Below are 15458 nucleotides of genomic sequence, written 5' to 3' on the forward strand. Positions count from 1 at the left end.
ATTAATTAAGAAATAAATCACTGAAACATTGTTTTAGTGGAGTTTTGTGATTTATTTCGATTTTTACAGCACTAGTTTCTTCATATTTTTGAATAGCCTCACAATATATGTTGCACGAAATGGCGACTGCTTTGGAGTAAAATTCCAATGTGACGTCTGTAAAATTACGTAAAATTTATCTATGACGTCGCAAGAAAAGACCGTTAAACGTCTATGACGTTGGTCATATGTTAATCACTTTTCTACCTTGACTGTTGTCTAAATATACCGTAGATCACGTCTCAAAATAAACATTTTTCTTTTTTATAATCAAAACAGTATAAAGTACATAAAACTACCAAATCAATTAATTTTAACTCCGAAAACCAACCAAAGAATAATTAACTTTGTTATGTAACCTTGAGACTAGTTTTTGTGGAGAAACAAAATACATCAAGAAGAAAACCACTACATCTTTACACCATTGTAGTATATCAAATTTTGTGCAGTTATATAAAAATGAATCATAGTTTCCATACACTCGTTGATAAGTGCTCTTTCTGCTTGAGTAACATTTCAGCGCATTTACAAAGGATTCGGTGATCAAATACATTTATTTGGTCTTGTGATCAAACAATTTAAAGTTTGTCATATATCATTGTGCATTCTTGAAACATCTATGTTCATTCATGACATTGCAAAGTAGTCGTAGTAACATGATTATCTATGTGTGTATTACTGAATACATGTACTGCATCGTAAAACATCAAAACCAAAAGAAAGTCGGATTTACTGGTAATTTATGCAAGAAATAAAATCAAATAATGAGTTATAAGTGCGTGTTGATCTATCCTTCTTGATCACTGCATCTAGTATTTGGGACTTCTTGTGAAAATATTTCAGTAAATGACCTACATTATTTTTGGATGTTACTAAAGCACTTGCTTAATTCTGACAGGAAGCTGTATATGAGGAAAATACTGGTATGATACTTTTCCATAAGCAAATAAAAATTACTATTTTAAACCTCCATTTATGTCACAAATTATATATAAAATATCTTAGTTTTAATACTAACTGATTAATATCAAAAATATATCCATATAAAAACTTTAAACAATAACATGATGCATCACATGTAAAATCATCAAAAAATTATAATGAAATGTATTCAATATTAAATAAGTCAATATCAGAATCTAGATACTTAGTTTACAAAAAAATATTTAGCATAATTGATTATGGTAAAAAATAAAGTTATAAAAAAAATTGCTCAAACAACATGGACATATACAAAACATTTTCACGCTTCATTTCCGCTATATTGAATCAGTAAAAATCACTGCCTCATTGGATATCAGAAGACCAGTTATAATATTAGTAATAAATACCAGTTTGATACTGTGAGTTAAACCCTGAGCAAGTAAGTTTTAATGTTTCCTATAGAAATAACAATGTTACGTAATAACATCTTGCAATGTAAGTTTCTTCAATTCTTCATCTATCTGGTCAAGTGATTTCTTGGAAAATGGAAAACTCCTATTGGCAGATTTTAGCATAAGCTGAACTTTGACCTGGTTTATAATATCTGTTGATCGTTTAATTAACATATCTGCTGCATGGTAGGAGCCAGATTTTTTCAAAGATCTTCTAGACAGTTTTATCAAACGGTGATCCTACAAAAAAAATGATTGATATGCATTTTGAGGTTTCGAGGCCATTTACCCGTAGCCTGTAATCTGGCAGCTCAGGTAATATTTTCGTTCCATAAGTTTCTCTCAATCCTAGGGTCGCTTGTGATATTGACCATGGAACTAGGTTATAAAATCTGTAGTGTTTTGCAGCTATCATGTCTTAAAATGAATGTTATTTTCTCATAAATATCCTCAAAAATGTGAATATCGGGATATTTGTATGTGATTCAAATTAAATAATGGTTAATATTGACCATCACCAGAGTATAAATGTTCTCCGAATTTGCTGTTTTGGATGTAAGTTATAGACTGGTGCATTTGTAGCTTTCCCCATATCTGTTCCTGGGTTGTTACGTTGGAAAGTCTAGGTCAACACCCTGATCTTCCAAGAAACATGACATTTAATTGACACATATCATTTTATGGGTCATACAAGTTGGGATTGCTTGCCCTGCTGGGCATCTGAATTTGACACTGGTTATAGTTTGTACTGTTCTGTGGGTATCTTTTAGTTTTGTGTGAAGTGTGACTTATTATTCATCCTTTCTTTGGCTGTATATGTACCCTGTTGTGTATTCATATCTTGTTTTCAGATATTCCCATTTGACATGTCAGTATACTTCTGATTCCACGATGTGAGATTTTTTTCTATTGCTAATTGTTTTGTCATATGAAAAATGAAGAGAAACTTGGTAGACGTTTACACACAAATTCTCCAACTCTTTATTCTTTACCTTTGCGATATAAATCAAATCGATCTTGTCAAATAAAAGGTTTTTAATCTTAGCAAACAAATGACTGCTCCTGTAAAAATATATGAAAGTCCTCGACTTCAATTTTCATACAAAAATCTTAACAAGACAATGAAAGACGGAAACAAAGTGTTTTAAAAAAAACTTATTGGAAATTGAATTGTTTGAAAAACTGATATTAATACTCATTATATTTCAACCTCCTATCACCCATTAATAGATACATAATTACATATATGATGAAGACTACCCTACTACCCTATCACCCATTAATAGATACATATATAATGAAGACTACCTTATCACCCATTAACAGATACATATATGATGAAGACTACCCTATCACCCATTAATAGATACATATATGATGAAGACTACCTTATCACCCATTAACAGATACATATATGATGAAGACTACCCTATCACCCATTAATAGATACATATATGATGAAGACTACGTAACTTACCTTCAATTGCAGCTGAAGTAGCTCTTGTAAATGTTCTGAATGAATTTCAGGGTCATCACCATCAGACTGTATACAACTTAGAGCTTCCTTTTCTACTTCCTTCAGGTAATAAAATATACATATGTAAGGTTATTATTACTTCTATCGTACTTTATGATATTAAAGTTACTTGATTAAGTTGATCAAGTGATCACTGACGTTTTTAGAAACGCAGAGAACGATAACCCTACCACAGCATTTGGTCCATGCTCCCAATTTTTAGTGAGTCTAAGTTGCTCACTTACAGTTGTTTCTTTGTATGTGTGTTATCGTGGTTATTTCATATTCATGTGTGTGTCTGTTTTCTTTGTCTAGTCATTACCCCTTGGTTTTGTTCTTTTTAATTGCCTTTTGAACCCTAGATCCCTTGATTCCCCTTCCATATCTTCTATAACCAAGATCCTTAGAAGCTCATATATTCCAAACAATTGAACCTTTTGGTTTATGAACCCACGCAATTTTGATTGTTTCTTTTTTTTGTGTTAAATATCACAAAAAAACAACAGTATGCTGAGAGGAAAATAAGAAGTTAAACTAAAGATTGTGCATTTAAAAGACTATCATTTAGAAATTGTTTTACAAAAATCATTATATTTCTTATCCAACTTTGTATACCTCATCAGTTCTGGTTAGGTGCACTGGTATAATGTCCTTAAGCTTGTGTTTCTCACATATATGTAGGGTTTCAAAAGTAAGCTGCCTGATATACAATTGTGTGCTCACTATAGCCTAAAACATATTACATGATAGTAGGTTTTTTTTCAAACAAAATAAATTTTTGGTATTAAATTTACAATGAATTATAAAAGGAAAGTGAATTAAAGGGAAACACGGTTACAGCAATTACAGAGCCTGATCAAGTGTTATTGTGGAAGTACTATTGTTCGTGGGGTACCAATTTTCGTGGTTTTCGTGGGTATGCCAAACCACGAAATATGCTTCCTAATGAAAAGGAAATTTTCATAGATGTGTTAACTGAAAATATCGAAACCACGAATTCAAGAATCCACGAACTTGTGTTTCTTCCCTAATCCACGAAAATTGGTATCCACGAATTAAAGTACTTTCACATTAACAATAAACAACTGTACCAATAACACAAACAAAAACAAATAACAAAATCAAATGGAAAGTCCTAAATAAATAAGATCTTGTATTTCTTGTCCTGACTATTTTTAAAAAGACCCTTAAGTTCATTTTTCAAGCGGGCTTTGTGTACACTTATTGAATACCTTTTAGTGATCTCTGTAAGTATCTACTATTTTGTAGGGGTTATATGATGGTGATCTCTTTAAGTATATACTATTACATAGGGGTTATAAGATGGTGATCTCTGTAAGTATTTACTATTTTAGAAGGGTTATATGATGGTGATCTCTTAAGTATTTACTATTTTAGAAGGGTTATATGATGGTGATCTCTGTAAGTATTTACTATTTTATAGGGGTTATACGATGGTGATCTCTGTATTTACTATTTTTAGAAGGGTTATAGTAATACACGATGGTGTATTTGTATCTGTTCCTTTTTCTATAGTAAGCTACAGCTTATGATTTTAGTACATTCAAACTGAAATTTGCTTATCAAATCTTGCAAAGTTGAATGAAACAGTCTACGATTATTGAGAATCTTTAGTCATTTACACTACTGAATATATAGACACATGCTATGAAAGAGTAATCAAGGGAACCAAGGTTACAGCGGTAATCAAAAGAATGTAATCCAGGGACAAAGACCAGACATGGAAAACAGACATGCACAACAAAGAACATGATTAAACAATATAAAAGATCATATTACTGATGGAGTCAAAAAGGTAAATTGGACAGATTTTAATAGGACATCTTACATGCTTGTCAACGGTTCTTTGAATAGACTCCAGAACAACCGGTGGTGTTGAATCCCCTAAAATCTTTTTTAAACTTTTGTATCTATACTGATTGTCAAAGTAAAAATCACATTTTCCCTGAAATAACAAAAAAAAATTAAATGAGGATAGATTTTTTTCTATGTATTAAAGAGTTAAGGGTTTGCTTGCCATGTATCTATGTATTACTCTGTATATAATCTACCAATGACAATGTTAGATTTTATTACAAATCCTTGCTGTTGGGATTCTCGAAGTTCATTTTTCTTTTTTTACTTATCTGTATAAAACCAGTATTTTTTCTTTAATTTTTGTTGATGTATGGTGACAATATCACCTTTTAAATGCCTAAATGAGTAAACTCATCGTTCTTGAAAAAAGGCAGTTCAGTTGCACAGAAATTGTTTTTACTATACAGTTCCTGTAATTTTTAATGTTAATGAATGAGCATGGTTCTAGATTCATGAAACTACAATTCTATTAAATTCAATATTCTATATGTGCATCTGTAACATTAACTTTCCAAGGTGACGGATTAAGAAAGCAGAGAAATGTTAAGGATTTCCCTTAAAGGGTCTTATAAAGGAAAGTATGGGAAAAGTATAGACGGCATTACTGTTGTGAAGTCCAAAAATAGCTATGTATATTTATTGTAGCCTGTCATGGTTATTTTATTCAACCACACAAAAACAAAACTAAACAAATATTGCTTCAAGGAAATTGTTTGATAATCTTACATGTGCAGTTAATACTAATTGAAACACTTGGTAGTTACTCACTTTGAGACAATTTCTAAACAGAACAGCTTGGGTATTAGACTCAGGGGTTAATTTTTTCATCTTTTGTATATTTATTACATACTGTGCTAGAAAATCAGCTAAATCTTCCTGAAAATACAATACACAATTTTCATCAAGCTATAAAATTTTCTAAGCATAAAGTTACACCATTTGTACAATTTGTTACATGTTTCATAATTTTTTGAGTACTTGCTTTATTTCAACATACATTTGATATTCATTGATGAAATGTTACGAAAAGTTACTTTAAGCAACAACTTCTATAAAATATCTCGTATGGGACCTTACTTGTGCTTAAGCACATGTTTATATGTATGCAACCTTACCTGAGCTTTAGCAACAATTTGTATGTATGCAACTTTACCTGTGCTTCTGCACAACTTTGTATTTATGTGACCTAACCTGTCTTTCAGCATCAGTTTGTATGTATATGATCTTACCTGTGTTTCAGTATCAATTTGTATGTATGTGACCTTACCTGTGCTTCAGCAACAGTTTGTATGTGTATGACCTTACCTGTGCTTCAGCTACAGTTTGTATGTACGTGACCTTACCTATACTTCAGCACAAGTCTGTATGTATTTGACCTTACCTGTGCTTCTGCAACAGTTTGTACGTATGTGACCTTACCTGTGCTTTAGCTACAGTTTGTGTTTGTATGTATATGATCTTACCTGTGCTTTAGCTATAGTCTGTATGTATGTGATCTTACCTGTGTTTCATCAACAGTTTGTACGTATGTGATCTTATCTATGCTTTAGCTACAGTTTGTGTTTGTATGTATCTGATCTTACCTGTGCTTTAGCTATAGTCTGTATGTATGTGATCTTACCTGTGCTTGAGCAACAGTTTGTATGTATGTGATCTTACCTGTGCTTTAGCTACAGTTTGTATGTATGTGATCTTACCTGTGCTTTAGCTACAGTTTGTATGTATGTGATCTTACCTGTGCTTTAGCTACAGTTTGTATGTTGCTTTTTCCACTGCTATTGGGTTTACTAGTGTTGTCCTCAAGACTTTCTATTATAACTTGATACTATAAAGAATTTTACAGGAGACCTGTGTAAAACTATCGTGGTATGTTTGAACATATTATATTGCAAACAAAACATGAATTACTGTGAGCATATCTCTCAAAGATGACCTCACTCCCATATGTCACCTATATTCAATTTTCATGTAACTAAGACATTTTTATAAGAAAAAGATATACGTGTTTCTGACTGGCACAAAAAGATGCAAATATGAAAAATAAACATCATTTTTTATTTCTTATATACTGAAATTGACATTGTAGTTTGTTGCAGTAGACAATATCATTGTGTAGTATTCAGAACAAGTAAAAGATTGGAAGTAAAAACACGGAGATGATGATTAAAACAGAGAACAAGATAGCCATATGCAGTGCCAGACTGACAACAAAACAAAAAATAACACTATAACACAAGTTCCCAATACAAACAATTACAGTACTCTTCAAGGTTTGAAACAAATACATACTTCATTCAACTGTTTCTCCATTTTCTCTTCATATTTATGCATAACAGAGTGAAGCCTGATCATCATTTCTAGAGAGTCATTCCCAAAACTTGACATTTTCTCTTCCTCTTCAACTCTAGCAATTTGTCGGGATTTAAGTTTAACGAGGCATTCATCACAAACTCTCAAGTATAAGGCTAAGTCAGGTTCTACAGAAGGACTCTATACAATTAAAAAAAAGGAACAGATATACAAGGAATAATTAGACTAATTAAGGATTTTCAAAGACCAAATACAACACAGTATTAATTGAAGACATACATTCAGTAAAATGGCAACCATATTATAACATTCGATCAAAATGTACTAATGGAAAAAAGAAACCCTGCATTCCCATTTGAATTCAATACTTCAAGTGTGCTTGATTTTTTACACCATGCCAAGGTAATGATGTAGATCATTTTTTGGCAAAAGTCGTGAATTCCCATTTCTAAGATTCAAAAACCCACTTTTTTACAATATTTATACAGCAAACTCTCCACAGAATGATGATTAAACATTTTCATCCTAATCACAATCTGATACTTGAAAATGCATACTTTTCCTCAAGATCAGATTTGTGATTTTATTTTCTTTCATCAACTATCTTTTTCTGTTAAGAAAGTTTTTTTGGATTCCTAATGATGAAAATTTGAATTGGGATATTTTGGAAAGAGGAATAAGACATTAATGTGTTACAATAATGATAGAAAGGTTTTCCGTCTTGGATTGATTAAACCCAAAAGGTGTGCATAGTTTCTTTTTTCCATTAGTATATATGCTTATGGATTATGTAATGCATTCAGATGTTAATGTTACAAATGATCAACAGGATTGTTATCCAAATACAAAAAAAAAATACCTATAAAATATAATTGTTGTATATATCTGTATATTGTATAGGTGTCTCAAGGAGTAACTTTTCATCAGTAACATTAGAACAAAATAAATTGAAAGATCTAGATACAAAAATAAGTAGTCAACAAAAAGTGAAATATCCATCACTGGGTTGAAATTGAAGGGCACAAGTCCTATTTCTTAGTGTGTGTGTGTGTGTGTGTGTGTGTGAATTTTGATAAGTTGCATTTAAAAAAAAATATCAAATTATATTCATGTATGCAGAAGGCAGAGACAACCACTAACATTTATTTTCAACATACCCCAACAACTCGAATCACAGCTATTCTAGGTTCCTTAATGTCATCATCATCAGCCAGATACAGAATAACATCTTTACATGAACAGGATTTACACACAGCTTTAGCACAGACCTTACAGTTGTGTTTACTTTTTACTACATTGAATTTTTGGTGACATTTCTGGCAATGGTCTGCCATGTTTTCTTGCTAAAAGAAAATTTATATCAAGGCAAAAAAGGCAAATCTTCACTGTTAAATAAAAATGCAATATGTTCTTGTAAACATGATCCAATGGAGGTCCATGCCTCCCTTTAAACATGTATCAGAAAATTTGTATGGCTAAAAACACTGTCTGATAGTAATAATTGCTTTTGGAATGATTTCAATCAGTAGGAAAGGAGAATAAACTGAAAAATACAAAATTTGTTGCATGTCATCAAAAGACTCCATTGCATCCTGTCTAAAAGTACCTGTAACAAAAGTTACTTTTTTTCCGAAAGTGCTAATATAGGTATAGCAACATTTATCTTAACTATCATTAAAACTGTTGCCAATAAACTAGATTTAATTAAGGCCAAATAAAAAAAAGATGTGTCTTATCTATTGCCATATCCATCCTATTTTTTTTTCAGATAAAAACAGTGTACCCTAAAGTTTTTTTAAGTCCAATTTCATTGAGCACTGTTAAAAGTCAGAATGTTTCCCCCATTGACTCAAAGAAAAAAATCAGTAAAATGAAATAAAAATCCCTACCTTCCCTATTTTTTCAAAGTTGTAACAGGAAACACATATTTTTATTTGGCCTAACATTGCATAACAGAAAAAAACACTGCTAACATCATCAAATAAAGAAAGCCTCATAAATATCAACTTTACTATACTGACATACCACCCAGAAAGTTGCTTTCTGCCACACAGGTGTGGATATAATTGTTGTCATTTCATGTAATGTTCTTTTCATTTCTGAGGATCCAATAGTTTCTTTGAAGCCAATTAACAATCTACCAATCTCTTTTTCAAGGTTCATTCTACATTACAAAAATACAACTAAGCAGAATGCAGGTGGAAATGTCTACAGGGCGGGATCCAGACACTTTAAAAAGGAGAGGTGCCAGCCAAGGTTCCTCATAAAAAGAAGAGTTCTAGGACATTATTTTCCATTTTTCATGAATTTTACACATGAAAATGACAAATTTTCCAATAAAAAGGGGGATGCCAACCCCCCACAACCCCTCTGGATTAGTAACTGTCTATAGTAAACGATGAAAAAGACTTCATAAAAAAATCAAGTTCTCAAACACATCTACAAATGTATACATACACAGAAATCATTTTCTCACTATACAAAAATTCTTTATCAAGGTTTATATCCTAAATTAACTGATACACACAAACACATTATCATAATCAGCATGATAATATGGTCTTTATTTCTATGCATGACACACAAATCATGCAGTCTCCTTTAGTACAAATGTATTTGTATAACTATATGATTTATTTTAATATGTTTATGGCTTGTGTTTTTCTTAAGTACCATTCTGTGTAAGAATCAGGCAATGGGTTGCACATCATTTTTCTCAATTTGGTCTTTTTTGTCTTAAATATATTCAATACATCTAGAAAACAACTGAAAAACTATTTAAATTTATCCTGAAACATCTGAGATGTAAATATTTTTGGACTACTTTTATACAGAAAATTGTGAGAACATTTTCTAGCCATTTTCCATAGTATATTTCATTTAAATTTGTCAGTATCTTAAAAAGGGCAAACTTTACTTACACAATATTTTCATTACAGTTCTCTTTATTCTTTATGCCTTAGTGTTCATTTATGATATTAATGATAAAAAATAGATGTATTTGTTTAATTTCACATACTTACCTATTTCGCCATGAACCACATATTTTTCCATTTTCTGCACGAACCGTGTTTTCCTGTCCCTGTTTTCTAAGAAACTTGAATATTTCAGTTAAATTTCGCTTCTGACCTTCTGAATCTTTTCCTTCCTCAAAACATGTTCTGCAAACCTTGATAATGATCAAATAATTAAAAAAAAAGATTCATACCATTTTATGTCCATGTGCTAATATACTACATGTTTTATGCTTTCAGTACATTTTTACACATCTACTACAAAGTATAAAAGCTGGAAAAAAATCTGATCCCAAGAGGCAGATCCAGACCAGTTCACCAAGCTCACACCCAGACCAGTTCACCAAGCTCACCAAGACCAGTTCACCAAGCTCACAACCTCCAGTTTAAAAAAAAATGGTTGAAATGAAAGAAAATCCCTGAAGCATGATGGTGCAACTAAATCTTTGGTTACTCATCCCAGTATCTGCCTCTGATCCCAGTAACATTAACTGACATTTCCTATTAGGCAAACAAAATTTAAAATATCGGTTTCCTGCTACCCTACCTACCCTATACATGTTATTGTCATTTTGACTCAAGCACTATTAAAGTCTGGGTTGTTTCCCCATAAATTCAATGTACCCTATTTTTTTCTTGCTAGTAGCAGGAAACTACACCATTAATTTTTTTTGGTCTTACATACTCTGTCAATATCTTTATAATAAAACAGACATGAAGAATATTTTTATGTTAGTATCACAATCTACAGTAGAACCCTTATTATATATGTACTTCTAATAGTGGAGTAACTACACAGAGAAAACCAACAAACAACCTGACTACAAACTGTGACACTTAACTTATACCCCTGATCATCCATTTGATAATATATATTTTTTATCCCTTAGATGATTTTAAAAAAAATCTAAGATCTGTAAAACTATTACTGAAGTTCATTAGTTGATGCAGGAAGAATATTGGATTAGAAATTAGTGCCTCTGCAGCCCATTATTTATAACTAAGTCCATGTTTTGTCATGTGAAACCCCCAAATTAGGAGGTGCACAATAGAAATATATTTTCAAGATTCTGTAAAAGTTTCATTTAATTCTCTTCAGCAATGCGAAGGTAAGGGAGTAAAGATGGATGTACCTATCACTTTACACCCAACTTTGCAAACAGGAAGTATAAAAACACAGAGTACATATAAGTCTCCAACAAAACAGTAAGCTCCTTTAAAAAAAAAAGAAACCTTTCAACATTAACGTTTAAATATGAAAAAAAAAAAGAATATAAATAGCTAATTCCTTTTAAAACCAAAGGAAAAAAAAAGTTTAAAAAAGACCCAACAACAAATCATCAACCTAAAATATGAGTGACACAAATAAATGCATCATTATTAGAATTGGATTGTTCAAACTCACCTTATATAGCTTTCCTTCTGGATCTGGATGAGCCAAAATATTAAGGCGTCTTTGAAAATTCAAACAAACTTTGCAAAAGATCTCACCACATCTACAAGTAAAATAAAAATAAATATACTTTTTTGTTATACAGAAGATAGTGATTTATCAACATTTGATATTTCTCTTATTCAGTCTATGCCAAATTATTCCACCAAATTTGATTTCTATAACATATAGAATATACATGTTATAGTGGTTTTCGATTTTATACAATGAGAAGATATTAATCACTTTAAGTGGTTAAATAAAAAGATAAAACAACATGAATTTGACTTGAACTCAGAAGTCAGGACTGACTTGCATACGCCACACTTTTGATATATGCTAAAACACCTACATGCCAAAGATTTTAAAAAACCAAAATATGTAAAGGTTTCAGAATAAGGTATAATAATTCTCCCAAAAAGTGCATAATGTTGACCTTTGAATATGTCAAGGTCACTTGAAGGTCATCATTATACTGAAACACTGCCTTATGTTAATACAGATTTTAAACCAAGACCAACAAGTTTTGACCCACATAACAAAAGTTGATCTTTAGTTCAACTACACTAGATATCACTGAAAAGGAATCCATCTCTATGGGCATCATTGTGGTAAAAATCATGTACAACAGCCATGCATTTACATTCAATTTATCACACAAAACTCATTACAGCCTAAATACACAAAACAAGTTATGAAAAAATAATTAATTTGTCCATGAGGTCAAAGGTCATCAACCATGATATGTGGTCCACATCATCTTAAGCTGATCTACCCTTATGTCAAATATCAAAAGCCTACATGAAAAGACAAAAAAGTTATAGCATAGACACAAAGCCTGTACCAAAGACAAAACATTACAGCCATGACATGAATTGAAATGGACAGATGGACAGACAATGTCAAGATATTGTAAACAGATTATATTTTGCGGTTGCTACTTTTTTCAGATTCTGTCAAGTGAACATATTTGTGGGTAACAATTTTCCTTGTTTCAAAAAACTAAAAATTTCCCTTTACAACAAGGCTGGTATATTAAAAAATACCCCTTTCTATTTAAAAGAACAAAAATATGAAAAAGAAAAAACATAAGGCACATACAATTTTTTACTCAATGGGAACTTGAAAATTATGTTCAGTTAGAAATATTTTTTTGTGCAAGTACAATGTACTAAAATAATGATTTTTATTTTCAGTAGCTTGATTTCAAAATTTTGGTAAGTTTTAAAAAAAATCCCAGGACTCCAAATCTTATCTTTGCCACCCTTTAAAAAACATTAGTTGTTCCCTTACGATAAATACTTTTAGTACCTTCTACAATGGTGAAACCTCTCAATTAATGAAAATTTTTTTTTACAGCTTTTGTTTCTGCAGCATAAAACTCCATCTGTATTTTTCCAGTGATTTCTGGTTATTTCTAAAAAATGAAGAAGATACATACATTAGCAATCCAGACTGAAATAAAGAATCAATGAGCCTACATGTACATACTTTATTATGTCAGAAATAAGAAAAGAAGGAAGCATGCTTTCCATTTTAAACCTGCTACAAAACCTTAAAAATGGGGCATAAATGGAAAATTAAGTAATACCCTATTTTTAACAAATGTGGCATGAATAATAATAAAATAATGACTAAATGACATTCCTTCACCATTAGAATCTATACTCCAGTTACCTGTTAATCATTGTATCTTTCTGTTTTTTTAACTTACAAATGAAATACATTGTACCAATTAAAATGGTATAATTTCTAAGGTTGCTTGACAGTGAGTTTAAATTTTTAATTATCAGGTTGAATTTGACCATTTTCACTTATTTTTCCTTTCTAACTTATAAGCAATCATTGATTTTTACATGTAATTTTTTACATTGGTGTAATAATTTTGTGTTTTGAGAACACACTGTTCCTCAGTATTTTCGTCATTACTTTGCCATTATCATTTTGATAATTTACATCTCATATGACTAAAGAGTAATCAAGGGAACTAAGATTCTAGCAGAAATCAAAAGAAAGTAATCCAGGGACAAAGACAGACACACACAACAAAGAATGCAAGATAACCAAAATAATGCGTATAAAGCAACAAAAGTAATTCAACAAAATCCTGAATAATTTCCTTTCTCTGGGGTATAAATAGGTAAAATGTTAATGTGGTAGTCTGCATTTTCAGGTAATTACATTGTATGTATTCTTTTTTTTTATTATAGGTATTAAGTTTACCTGCTTTAAAGACTGGGGAGGTATAGTTATTTTTGTACAATATATAGACTTTGTTAGTGACCAGACCCTGTATATAATATAAAGACCCTGCTATCAGTATGAATATTAATTTCACATTTAATTTAATACCAGTAAACAGCATCAACAGAAACAAGTGTCTACATTGTAGGCCAACTGAACAGGGACTCTATTCTCTCTGAATAGAATAAGCATACAACAAGACTTGTGATGCCGTGTGGCGGTCAAAACAAAAACAAATATATATCTCCTGTGCCCAGCCCCAAAACTGGCATAAGGGATTAATTTTTTTAACAAGTACCTTTGTGGATGCTGGAATCCACTGCCTGTTCAGTTGTGTTTGCGATTTCAACCTGTCTTGTCCATAAAAGCTGGCCCTGCTGACTTGTTCCAGTATATGCCATTGCGATACTTCACTTTCACTTTCACTCAAGCTTGTTGAAATTATCAACCATCACGTGTTGTTTAAATGAATTACGAGTCTCTAAAATGTTGTAAATATGTTAACAATGTTTACGACTAGGTCTCCGTAAGTATACAGTGGTAATAACAAAAAAGCACTGCAGCATTTATAATGACTGACATTTCATAAATAGCTAAATAAATAAGTAATATTGTGCCTTATTTTTTTGCCAATTTTTTGTTTACATCAAAGAAGTGTGTAATGTACGAAACTGTTGTCGGTGAATAGGTTTTTCCGTGATTTCTGTCTGGGACTCTCCCTGCAATTATATACTTCATTATTTATGACTAGGAGAATAGATAAAATTTCTATTAGCAGATAAAGTGTACAGAGTTGGTGGTATATTAAAGCTTGATCGATTTTTTTTGTCATTAAAAATGAAAAAAAAAAAATAAACGAAAACATTTTTGATACGTCAATAGACCCTTTTGTGGTAAGTTGGTGAGCATGCTCAATATACATTTCCGCGAGGTAGGGCTTGGGTAGAACAAAAGAATTTTCCTCGCGGAACCGTATATTGAGCATGCTTTACGCATGTTCATCGACTACCACACCGTTAGCACAAAAGGGGCTATTTTTAGGCCATCTATTTTAGTACGTTGGCTGAGATAACCCCCGTGCATCCCCACTCATCAACGAAAATATGATTTTCAGGTACCCTTATATCTCCCATTTACGAATCTTTTTGTCGCCAAAAAATTAACTGAAGCATTTTGTATTTTTTTGTCTACTTTTTATACCTCATTGAGGCAAAAATCTATTTTTAAAGTTTTTTTTATTCTACGTACTTCTTTCTACAGAACGAAGTAAGCTGACAAGTGCGTATATCATCATGTAGCCAAGTGTCTCAGCTTTACAATGGTACAAAGAAAGTTGCGGTTACGCATAGGGTTTTACGGTTAAATGAAAAAACATGTATCCCTACCCCGCCGAAAAATCGCTTAAATTGACATATTTTTCAATGTCAAAATACCTAGAGTATTAATGCTTCCGTAAACATGGCTTATTTGGTGTTTTTTGTTTATTATTATCAAAATTTATACGTCTGGGGTTCTTTTGATGGCGATTTTCGTAGTCAGAATTTATCCCCCAAAAAATTTTAAAAATGGGATTTTCGATTTTTCTTCAAAAGCCATATACATTCGACTCTACAAGTTATTGCTCGACTAAAACGTCTCAAATTTGGTAT

General features: G+C 31.5%; 1 protein-coding gene across 4 annotated transcripts; it reads right to left on the reverse strand.

The window, feature by feature from the left end:
• Positions 1-574: 574 nt before the first annotated feature.
• On the reverse strand, positions 575-14475 carry LOC148625487 (uncharacterized). Of its 4 annotated transcripts, XM_088569073.1 has the most exons (13): positions 14108-14475; positions 12877-12982; positions 11539-11629; positions 10143-10288; positions 9145-9283; positions 8277-8462; positions 7099-7299; positions 6545-6634; positions 5578-5685; positions 4781-4897; positions 3547-3660; positions 2893-2991; positions 575-1655 (listed from the first exon to the last, which is right to left on the reverse strand). In XM_088569073.1, the coding sequence occupies exons 1-13, from the start codon at positions 14208-14210 to the stop codon at positions 1437-1439; spliced, it is 1719 nt and encodes a 572-aa protein (XP_088425199.1). In that variant the 5' UTR covers positions 14211-14475; the 3' UTR covers positions 575-1436. The 4 variants fall into 4 exon arrangements, with proteins under 4 accessions (XP_088425199.1, XP_088425201.1, XP_088425200.1 ...); XM_088569075.1 differs by lacking the exon at positions 4781-4897; XM_088569074.1 differs by lacking the exon at positions 3547-3660.
• Positions 14476-15458: the final 983 nt, after the last annotated feature.

Source organism: Perna viridis, chromosome 2 (genome assembly GCF_037379345.1).
Source record: "Perna viridis isolate PV_CMFRI_1.1 ecotype Kerala chromosome 2, ASM3737934v1, whole genome shotgun sequence".
Taxonomy (NCBI): domain Eukaryota; kingdom Metazoa; phylum Mollusca; class Bivalvia; order Mytilida; family Mytilidae; genus Perna; species Perna viridis.